The following is a 12,229-nucleotide window of genomic DNA, read 5'->3' as shown; positions in this document are numbered from 1 at the left end:
GGACAGGGACAGAGATGGAAATTTGGTGGTTGTGAGGCTATTTATCATTTATGCAGCATTGTACGGAATCCTGTAAATATTTTTAGTATAATTACAGAGGTAACAGTAGTCTATATATAAATTTGTGAATTGACCTTTTGAGGTAAATTATCTTTTTTTACTTCATAAGACTAATTAATTGCCAATTTAGAATTTACAGAGGAATGTAGTTACTGCAAATTAGAAGAAATTGCAAAACAGTCCTATAACTATGGACAAATGCCGTTGAGTAACTTGAGTTCGTAATCTATGCAGCGGCGCTTTTTCTTCGCATTGGACCGAATTGCCTACATGGCATGTGCCAGGCACATGTCAACTCTTTAATCTCAACTGTACATACAAATAATTATGATACTATTAATATATTGAATAAATGTTTGTGGGTGAGTCTTACACACTAACTCAAAATAGGTTAATTTATTATAGCGGTTAAATGCATAAAAATTTACTATTGACTTAATTATACAATACAGTTACTTTTACTGTGGCACGTGCGGACACTGTTCAGCGTGCCAGCTCCTCAAATTGTGAGACGCGGCACGTGTTGAAATAACACGCAAAGTTTGAATATTGAGCGAAAACCCAGAAATGCCCCTGCCTAATTGGTCGATCACGTGGTTATTTTTGTAATTTGAGACGAGGCAGAAAAGTACCTCAAAGTAAGGGCCATTCTTTCTCTCTATAGGTCAGTAATTGCAGACGCAATTATATTTACTCACTCCCATTTATTCTTTCTATATTAAAATAACAATAAAACTATTTCCCAAGACATATATGTCACAAATATATTTCCAAATAGCAACGAGGATGCCTGTGAAGTAAATGGTCAAAAACAGAAAGAAAAAGGCATGGCTGGACCTGGAAAAAGAGTGCACTGTAAAAAAAAATGTAATGATTCAAACTGGAGAGAGAGAGAGAGAGAGTGATCAGAGCAGAAATCAATGGCATTGAGAAATGATCATATGACCCATTGTTCAACCGGATAAAGGGTCTGTAAAAAGGGTCCCAAAGAAAGTGAATTCAATTTATTTCTATAAGAAAATTATACAAAAAAAGAAATTGAAGCTCCATGGCTGGGGAGGTCCGGGGCGTACAGATCCGCACATATGACTTGATGAGTTGGCGGTGTCTTGGTGGACCTGAAGTCCCGGGATCTTCCAAGAAAAGTAACCGTAATAAAGATGCTTTTGTCTGGTTGTTTACCAAGTCAATGTGCAAAACAATGTCCTGTTTTCAATACTTCTAGAAAGAAAATGACTTTTTACTACAATTAAGTCTCGTGAATTATCATCATCCCTATGAAAAAGGCTAGGCTACGTTGCAAAAACGATGATGCATATATGATATGATATGTATGTATTATGGAATCTTCATTAGTCTAGGATGATACGAAGCCTTGACCATGTGATATTATTTATGTCACAACAAACCCCAACAACATTTTCACTTAGTCCTAATCAACAAATATTTGATATGATATCTTATAAAATAAATAATTATTTTTTAAAAAAAATAAAATAAAATTACTTCTAATGAACAAGACTAAAACATTGTGATTAAGGTTTTATCAGCTAACCTTCCATTTATATACATATAACAATTGTTATACACAAATAAAAAAAAAACATATGGTTTAATTGTTTATTTTAAGTGCTTTGATTAGGATTGCAATTAATATACAAATGCATTTAGAAAAAAGAAATAGTCAGTCAATAGTCTAGGGAAATATATCTCATAAATAAATTAATGTATAATAATTAATTGTTGGATAATGAACAACCACATATGCTGTCATTTTTATTGGAAGAAACAAAAGTATTGAGTGATAATTCAAGTCGAAGACATGGAACTGATTCAAGATATTAATTAATTGATGTGATGAAAAAAGAGTAAGTATTTATTAATTAATAAGTAGTAATAATTTAAAAATGGTGACAAGTGAGAAACATGGCAGCAATATTCTGGGTGTCTTGACAGGGTAACAAAGGGACAACATATGCTAGCTGCTGATGCTGATGCTGATGCTGTTAGTCACATATTGGACTTAATAACTTAACTGCTTCTCATATATATAAATAATTATTTAAATAAAAATATTGATCACATTCTAACAGTCACAGCTAGCCAGCTATTGACTGTGAAACGTAAATTAATACCTATTTAGTACAATCACCAAATATGGAATAGCCCCAAATTGGGGAAAAGAGGAGAATCAATTAGGGTTATTGTATTGATTCAGTTTCTTGGTAATAACAAAGAAAATTAAATTAATTTTGTTTCCAAACTATTTGGCATTGATTCCTTGTCTCTTTGTTGGCCATCACTAATAAATAACTTGCCCATTTTATTCTCAGGTTTTGGGACAACACTTTCTGCAAATGTTTCATTTTATTCATCTTCTTCTTGCCCTTCCTATATATATATGTTTGTATTTATGTGTGATTATTATTTGTTTTGGAGATATGCCAAACTCTTACCAATATCTAACAACTTCATTATATGTCTCCATTGTGATCATGAAGCATCACTTCTTTTCCAAGAAATTTGAATATACCTGCTTTATTTTTCTTTTCACTGCTATATATTTCTTCATCATTTTATTGAAAATGAATCTTATTCGATCAAATATAAAAATTAATTTGAAAAATATAAGGGTTTGTTTGGTTTTTAAAATTATAAAACCCTATTTTCATTGCGAATGCAATGCTGTTTTTAAATCACCTATCAATATTTATTCTCACAATTGCATGTTGTTAGTTTAATTAATTAACTAATCATATTTAAATTTTGATTATTTTTTAATTATCTTATATAACCTTAAATTGTGTATACTTTTTTTCCATTAAGTCTATCACATTCAAAGTAGAAAATTTGTGATGGACGATTTTTCTTTTAATTATAAATACTCTTACCTACGGGTTACTAAACCTACTTGAAAATTAGAATACACCATCGCTGTTTGATGAGAGCCAGGGTTTGGCAACGTCTTCTTAGGTTCCAGGATCCGGCAATATCTTTACAGAGTTCCAAAGTTTGACAACATCCTCCCATTTCGTTATCGACTTCTGCTAATATTTGATTTAAGAATTATTTTCTTACACATGTATGCAAAAAAATATTCAAACTTCCAAAATTGTCATCACTTGCAATATATTGACAAAAATTCGTAATTGCTATTCCTCTACAATAATATTTTTTCATTATTATCTCGAAACCACTATATTATTGTTATTATAAAATGCTTTCTGCAAAAATCGACTCTCTCCTACTCGAAGACAACTTTGTGGCATTCTTTTTCCTTTTCTTTTCTTTCAAATTGTATCGATTAAGTTCGATTTATAGGTCGTCTTCAACTAATTTGATTATTTGTTCTATTCTTTATATTTACAATTTATTATAATTTGTGAATAAAAACTATATAAAAAAAAATGTAATATTGTTCAGAGGTTTACAAATGGATCCAGTTGGCCTGTAAATTGGGCTTCAATTGGGCCCAATACAGTACTGTGGCCCGTGGACGGCTTCCCGCCAGCTACACGCGCTCTACGTTTTCTGATTTCCGAAATGACGCCGTTTTAAATCATCGACTGCATAACAAACACAAACTAACTGGCGGTTACTTGCGGTTTCAGGCATTTTGTTTCTTCTGCTCACTCTCTTTGCTCCTTCCTCTGCGATCACAGTGTAGATGCAAATGCTCCAAGATGAATTCAGAGTTCTAACCAAAAGCGAGACGAAGATGAGTGTGTGGAATTATGTGGTGACGGCTTGCAAGCCTACCAGCGTTACTCATTCCTGCGTCGGCAATTTCACCGGTCCTCAGGACCTTAATCTCATCGTTGCGTAAGTACGAGCTATTATTCTGTTTCTCTTACTCACGGAGACGGTTTGCAGTCGAGTCTGAAGGAAATGAGTTTTTTTTTTTTTGTTCCTTTCATGTCCTTTTCAGTATTATTGGTAAAAAGATCGCTGCAATTCTGTGGCGGTATCTGTGTGGCAGTCATTATTATATGATTTTCCTGTACTGAGAATGTAGAATCCTTTTTCATTGATTGCAATCCGTATACAGGAAATGCACTCGCCTAGAGATACATTTAGTCACGCCTCAAGGTTTACAGGTACAAGTGTCAGAGTCACGTTAGGAGTTTATGATGAGAATTGTTTAGTTGAGCTGTTCTAATACATTATTTGGATTTTCGCAGTCTCTGTTGGATGTGCCTATCTATGGCAGAATTGCCATGCTTGAGCTTTTTCGCTTTCATGTCTGTATCCCAATTGAATATAAACCACGGTTTATTGGTGCTGTCTATTATTTCGTTCCCATGTATTTCACATATGTACAGACAAGGCAGTAACGTTTAACTCACGAACAGGGGGGCGTCCAAGATCTTCTTTTCATCGCAATGGAAAAATATAAGTTCTGTATTTTGGAGTGGGATGCTGGTACTGGTGAACTCATGACAAGGTGTGAGATCCTGCTGCTAATGATGTGCTTCATTAATAAACTAAGGATTAGCCTTGAGAGGTTCAGGGTTATCCAAATTCATCATGTCTTTTTAACCTGATTTCTGCTGTTTTATGCCACTTCATTCTGTGGATGTTTTCTGCTTGCAAATAGTCAAAAAGTTGTTTGTGTCCATGAAAACGAATTTGACCTGGAATAATTTGTCAAGGCAAATTCCATTTTGGCATTTTCCATGAGTTTTCTATATTTTGTATGTTGTGCATGTTTTTGGTTGATACTAAAAGGTATGCATTTCTTTCTTTCTTTCTTTTTATTGCTTACAAACAGAGAGATAGGAGATGTTTCAGATAAAGTAGGCCGCCCTACAGACAACGGACAGGTCATTTGTAATACCCTTTACATTTTGTTGGTGAGTTTTTGGTCTCAAGATATCCAATTAAGAGATATAATAATCTCCTGGCTGTTTGTATTGTTCTTTGTAGATTGGCATAATTGATCCTGATTGTAGATTGATTGGACTTCATCTACATGATGGGTTGTTCAAGGTATCGGTGTTTCTGCTCTTTTAATATCAGGAATTTATCTTGGAGTGTTATGAATGAGTTCCTCCATCACTTTCTGCAGTAAATCTAACATTTCTGTATTTTAAGGTTCTTCCATTCAACAATAGAGGTCAACTTGAAGCACAATTTAATCTTAGGTGAGTGCTTTCCATTTGAAAACTCAGCTACTATGTCATACTGAAAGTAAAGTAGTGCTGTATTATTCCTTGTCGCCATAGCACCATCAAGGCGATGTCACATCAACTTGTTTAATGAGGCGAGGTGACGAGTCAGCCTGACAGTAGTCGAACCTGGTTCACTACGGTGCTTCCCAGAAAGCACCGGGACACCATGGCGACGCCTTTGACAACACTTTAGTTTTCGTGATCCCTTCATTTATCCCCTGAATGCAATATATTGGTAGATTATGTGGTGTTCTTGCTCACTAAGTTTGGGTTTCACTGTTTGCTGTGGAAGCTGGATATTGTGGCTTGTTGCTTCTTCTTATGGTTTTCAATGTCTGTATACGTTACCATGTTGGGGACTTCTTTTCTGTTCTATGAGCAGTAACTTACAAACCCCTATTACAAATTAATCAGAATATAATTCTCAAACTTGTATGTCACACTCTATAAATTTCATGTGTTAAAAAGTCAGTTTGCCGCTACATCTAGTTTTCTACCTGGCATAGAGTTTATGGAGCAAGTATTATCTGTAATTATGCCTCTAAACAGTTTACGGAGCAAGTGTTTTCTTTAAAAATATCATCATATGTTAATTATCTTCTCATTCTAACGGGCTAGATTCTGAATGCTTCCATCCCCCCGCCCCCTACCTATTTCTGTTCTTTGCTTCGTCAGGCTGCGAGAGCAGCTAGTATTGGACATCAAGTTTCTGTATGGATGTCAAAGGCCAACCATTATCGTACTTTACCAGGTTTTAACTTACTTTCTCACTCATAGTAGGAATGTTAAGTATGTCAACTAGCTTCTTGCTGTTCCTTGAGGATTTAAAGTTTTCTGTTATCAATGGAACCAACGCTGGTTATTGATCTATTTTACACCGAAATCATGCCATTGGCGTTTCATGTCTGAATAACTAAATCCCAAGATTGACTGGCTGTATGATATGCTTCATTTGTGGGTGTTTAACAGGGTCTAGTATGTTGTATACCCAAGAGCAAAACGCATTCCGTGCTCTTGGACCAAGTGACATTTTCTTAATATTAATGTCTTTGATGATAATTGTCACTTAGGTTTATATGTAGCAAACCTTTTTGTACTTTGATCATTTGTACCCTTTGTTAGTTCCATATTTTCACATAAATTGTTGTGGTTTGCAGGATAGCAGGGATGCTCGTCACGTCAAAACATATGAGGTTATTATAACTGATGCAGCACTCGTTGAGGGTCCATGGTATCAGACAAATCTTGATAATGGGGCAGCTTTGTTAATCCCAGTGCCACCTCCATTTTGTGGTGTCCTAATTATTGGTGAAGAAACAGTTATGTATCGCAGTGCCTCTACTGTCAAAGAAAAAGCAGTAAAAACTGTAGGTATCATACTAGCATAATACCATGTTTGTTCATTTTGATCTCTACCCTGATCCTTATATACATTGAATCTCTGCAGTACGTAACAAGAGCTTATGGAAGATTTGATGAGGGTGGTTCACGTTATTTACTAGGCGATCAGAATGGACTTTTGCGTGTACTTGATATCATCCATGAAGACGAGAAGTAAGTTTGTATCTTCATTCTACTTGGGCAGTAAGTTCCATTTTGTCTTTCACACTACCACAGTATACATTACCCTGTAAAAAGTCTGAATGATTTTCCTTTCTCTTAGAGTAACTGGAATCGAAATTGTGGTCTTGGGGAAAACTTCTATTGCATCATCAATCTCATATCTTGGCAATGATACTGTTTTTGTTGGCTCAAATCTTGGAGATTCACAGGTTTGTAAAATTGTCATTATTTATCATATCACCTTTTATCAATCATTTAATAAATATTCCTATAATACTCCATTTTACTTTTTACATACCAGTTTTACATTTAAATATCATTATTTCTTAGTGGGATAAGCATCAAGGATGGAGGGAGTACTTAAGAAGCTAATGTTCTAGAGTTTTTTCAATGTTTTCTAAATTCTAAAGATACATAAATTTTTCAATCTTTTGACAGATCATTGAGTTTTGAATTTCATTTGTGCCACTTCATTTCCGTTATCTTGTCAACTCACCAAGGAGAGTAGAAAATTAGAGTTGTGTTGGCTTCTACTATTCATTGGAGTTCATCTAGTTTATATGAGTAATTTTGTCTAAACAAACTTCATAGATTTTTTTTTTTTATTTTTTACTTGAATAATCTAGTAGCTGTAATATTGTATATTTTATGCATCTCTCTTATTCACTAATTCCTTGGTTATTTTTCATGTATAATTCCAGCTCATAAAACTTGGTAGTCAACCAGAGGCAACATGTTCTTGCATTAAACTACTGGAAAGTTATGTCAATTTGGCACCTATTGTTGATTTTTGTGTGGTTGACTTGGAGAAGCAAGGCCTAGGTCAGGTTATAACATGCTCTGGAGGCTATAAAGATGGATCTCTATGCATTGTACGCAGTGGAATTGGAATAAATGAACAGGTCTAATATTGAAAGTTTCATGTATCCCAAATTTTTATTCTCAGTTTTCTAAGCTTCTGAAATAATTCATCCATAGGCATCCATTGAACTTCAAGGTATCAAAGGGATTTGGTCATTACGATCAGCTACTGATGATCCATATGACACTTTCTTGGTTGTTAGCTTCATTAATGAAACACGTGTTTTGGCAATGAACATCGATGATGAATTGGAGGAAAGTGAGATAGAAGGTTTTAAGTCAGACGTACAGACCTTATATTGCCATGATGCTGTCTATGATCAACTTGTGCAGGTATGCTGGTTCAAGGCGGCCATCCTTTCATGAGCCTTCTAACAAGTTGATAGCTTGACTTTTATGAGATGTTATGTGTGTGATCAGCATCATTTGCATGCATTCTTTTATGTGAGAATACCATCTTATAGGTCGAAGTAGAAGGAATTAACTGATAACTAACATTAATCGATACATACGAACCATATATATTCAAGAGCATGGAATTTCATGAATTTATTTTTTTTCTAATATACTAAATCTTATAACTACAGTTTGTATTTTTATATTGTTTTGGATGCATTAATGCATAGATAAATAATTTCAACTTGTTTGTTCCTTTTGCTGATATGGTAATATTTTGATTAGTTGGCCGATAGTATTGGTCTCCTTTTTCCATGTGTTAGCTTGTATTAGTCTGTTCACTATTGACGGTGTTTTCTGTAGCCAAATTTTCACTTGAGCGTGAAACATGCAGGTTACATCAAATGGAGTTAGACTTGTGAGTTCTATCACCAAACAGCTCCGTACTGAGTGGTCACCTCCTGCAGGGTATTCGGTTAATGTTGCCACAGCCAATAGGACTCAGGTATATTTCCAACATTTCTGATCAAATAGGAAAGGAGCCACTAATGAAAGTTCAAACAAAGTAATTATAATGGTTTTGTCATGGATTTGTTGATATTATTATGATATTAGGATTAGTACAGCAATTTGATAGTAGTTAGCAGGTATATGTCCTGCTTCCTATGTAGTTTCCTTCTTTCTTCTGAGTGTAGGATGCCCATGACAGGTTTTGTTGGCTACTGGCGGTGGTTATTTGGTGTATCTGGAAATTGGTGATAGTATTTTAACAGAAGCCAAACGTGCCCAGTTAGACTATGATATCGCATGCCTGGACATCAATCCAATTGGTGATGATCCAAATAATAGTCAACTAGCAGCCGTAGGATTGTGGACTGATAATAGCGTTCGGATATTTTCACTTCCTGACTTAACTCTTGCTCGGAAGGAGCTTTTGGGAGGGGATATAATTCCTCGTTCTGTACTTTTATGTACTTTTGAAGGAGTAAGTTTCACATATTATGGTGCATTGGTTATCTCTATTTTTTCAACTTTTTTTGTTTTTGGATTAGAAAATCTAGTTGAAAATGTAGAAAAGTCAATACTACACTATATACCCAGTTCTTTTTGTGTTCTAATATCTATAAATTTTTAAAGTAAAATAGTTATTATATATAATAGTTTGTATGTAAATATTTATACCTTTATTGAAAATCTAGAGATAATAGAGTAATGAATTTGGATCCATTAACAATTCTAGGTTGTTTTTATAATGTTGGTTCTGTTTTTGTTTCAAACAATATTTCAGATATCCTACTTGCTATGTGCCCTTGGAGATGGGCATCTCCTCAATTTTGAATTGAATACACGTAACGGAAAGCTGACAAACAGAAAGAAAGTTCCATTGGGAATACAGCCAAGTACACTTGGTATTTTTTCATTAGAGAATGCCACACATGTCTTTACTGCTTCAGATAGACCAGCAATCATTTACACCCGCAAGAATAAAATGATTTACAGCAATGTCCATTTAAAGGGAGTCCGTCATATGTGCCCTTTCCATTCTGCTGCTTTCCCTAACAGGTAATTTACCATTGCAATTCTACAACTTTTTGACGGTGCTAATATCATTTCTGCTATTTGAAATCCTATGTTTAATCGTCAAATTCTGCTAAGAAAAAAAAAAAAGTTTGCTTTGTCAACAGCATTGTATATAGTACAGAGGACGAGCTTACGATTGGTACCATTGATGATATGCAAACGATTCGTGTACGATCTATCCCACTGGGGGAAACTGCCCGGCGCATATGCCATCAGGAGCAGACTCGTACCTTTGCCATTTGTTGTTGGAGGTATAACGAGGAAGACCGTGAAATCCACTCTATCCGCCTGTTAGATGATCAAACTTTTATGTGCAAATCAACCTTTGCCCTGGATGAGTTTGAGTGTGGTTACTCCATTCTTAGCTGCTCATTTTCTAGTGACGATTGCGTGTACTACTGCGTTGGTACAGCATATGTAGTGCCCGAAGAGACTGAGCCTACCAAGGTAGTAGATTGCTGACTCTCCTCTCGTGTTTGTTTTTTCTATGCATGTGGCTGTGAGTATCCATTGTGTTCTTTCTCAATATCCTTTCTCCATCCAGGCAGGCTATAAAGTTATATATGGTGAGAACTGAAAAGTGCTGGTGGTATTACAAAAAGGTGTCTCATGTTTGTAGCTCGTGCAGGGTCGTATCTTAATTTTTGCTGCCGGAGATGGGAGACTCAAGCTAATCGCTGAGAAGGAAACTAAAGGCACTGTCTACTCTCTTAATGCCTTCAATGGGAAACTGCTTGCTGCTATAAACCACAAGATCCAATTGTATAAATGGGAGCTCGGAGTTGATGGTCTCGGTGAGCTGCAACCTGAATGTGGACATCACGGCCACGTCCTTGCCCTCTATCTAAAAAGCAGAGGGGATTTAATTGTTGTTGGTGATGTGGTGAGATCAATGTCCCTCCTGATTTACAAGGTGAGTGATTGAAACGAATGTATGTATGTATGTATATTCTCAACGACTCCACAAGTTGTGTATTGATTATTTCTTTTCTTGCAGAGTGAAAAAGGAGCTATCGAGGAGCTGGGTCGAGACGGCAATGGAAAGTGGATGACTGCTGTTGACTTTTTGGATGAGGACGTTTACCTTGGCACGGACATTAATTACAATCTGTTCAGTTTGCGCAGGAGCAGTGGTGGTAAAACGGAGGAGCGTGGGCAGCTAGAGGTGGTAGGGAAATACCACCTGGGCGAGTTCGTGAACCAAATGAGAGAGGGTTCGCTGGTGGTGCGGCTTCCGGAGTCAGAGTTGGGCGGCGGTGCAAGCGTGCTGTTCGGCACAGTGAGTGGCGTCATAGGCTTGGTGGCATCTCTTCCTGGAGACGAGTACGGCTTCTTTGAACGTCTCCAAACACAGCTAAGGAAAGTGATCAGAGGCGTGGGAGGGTTGACCCACGAGGCGTGGCGATCCTTCTGCAACGAGAGAATAACCTCAGTGCCCGACAGGTACTTCTTGGATGGTGATCTGATCGAGTCGTTCCTGAACCTTGATGGGACTCTGATGGAACAAATTTCTGGTGCCATGGAATTGCCCTTGGAGGAACTGATAATCAAGGTACGACGACTCACCAGGTTACACTAGTAATACAAATAGTCTTCCTCACTCACTCACTTGCTCATAACATGACATGACATGACATGTCTGCTGTGTGTGTTACTTTGATTTTTGGCACTCACTTGTTCCTTTTCTTGCTGGGTTGAATTTGGTTTTGGTGGGTAGGTCAAGGTGGAAGTAGTTGTATTGTTGTTGGACCAAAGTAAAGCCCTGTGAGATATATAGATAGATTGACTGAACAAACAATATTACTACAATCTACATCTACAATACATACATTCATGTCTATGTGTCTGATAGACGAGTAGATTGGGGTAGTCAAACAAATGAATAGTTTGTGAGTTCAATTCATTACAAGTTTTTTAATTCAGTTAAACCATTTGAATATAAAATTTATCTTGTTATGTTTATAAATGAATATTTTTGTTAGACTAATTCAAAAATCAAAATAATATTTTTATATATAATTAAAATAAATAAACAAAATTTCTCTTAGACCCAATTGAGTGGAATGAATAAAAATAAAAAATTACTCTTTTAACTCATATATGAACATGAACTGAACTCAAATACGAAAACTTGATGCCAATACCAATTTTTTCTCTTCTATCTTTAGATTTCTGTATTATTCATTTATTTGCTAGTGCTTGGTTGGTGAGTGGGTGGTGGGTATCAAGAGCTGTGATTATTATTGATTGGTTGCCTATATAATTAACTAATTATTACTGAATCTGAATCTGAACCTGAACCTGAACCTGAACCTGATTCTTATGACCAACAACTTTGCATGTCCAGCCACAGCCACAGCCACAGCCACAGCCGTTCTTTTGGATTCTTATGCCATCTAGCTTTCCTACTCTCTTTTGAACCGATGATTATAATTTTTTTTTAAATCATTATACATATTTTATCGCATACGTGTCTCTGTTTAACTGTATTGGTCCATATTTTTATTGTAAATTATCATAATACTAATATACTTTAAGATATACTAATATTTATTCAATTGTTATTATTTTTCGAATAATTCTAAACGGACCCATAT

At 35.7% G+C, this 12,229-nt stretch overlaps 1 protein-coding gene across 1 annotated transcript; it reads left to right on the top strand.

Annotated features, from left to right (window-relative positions):
• Positions 1-3,666: 3,666 nt before the first annotated feature.
• On the top strand, positions 3,667-11,520 carry LOC127249471 (DNA damage-binding protein 1-like). The gene is made up of 19 exons (XM_051272256.1): positions 3,667-3,882; positions 4,109-4,157; positions 4,242-4,301; positions 4,413-4,504; positions 4,832-4,883; positions 4,987-5,049; positions 5,155-5,204; positions 5,907-5,982; positions 6,389-6,598; positions 6,679-6,785; positions 6,895-7,003; positions 7,496-7,696; positions 7,773-7,988; positions 8,446-8,556; positions 8,761-9,036; positions 9,340-9,614; positions 9,737-10,079; positions 10,261-10,545; positions 10,630-11,520. Exons 1-19 carry the CDS (start codon positions 3,728-3,730, stop codon positions 11,209-11,211), a joined length of 3,312 nt encoding a protein of 1,103 aa, XP_051128213.1. The 5' UTR covers positions 3,667-3,727; the 3' UTR covers positions 11,212-11,520.
• The last annotated feature ends 709 nt before the right edge of the window (positions 11,521-12,229 follow it).

This window comes from Andrographis paniculata, unplaced genomic scaffold (genome assembly GCF_009805555.1).
Source record: "Andrographis paniculata isolate CXL003 unplaced genomic scaffold, ASM980555v1 Contig36END, whole genome shotgun sequence".
In the NCBI taxonomy this organism is placed as follows: domain Eukaryota; kingdom Viridiplantae; phylum Streptophyta; class Magnoliopsida; order Lamiales; family Acanthaceae; genus Andrographis; species Andrographis paniculata.
Note: the sequence above shows the minus strand (reverse complement) of the source record. Positions and strands in the feature narration are given on the sequence as shown.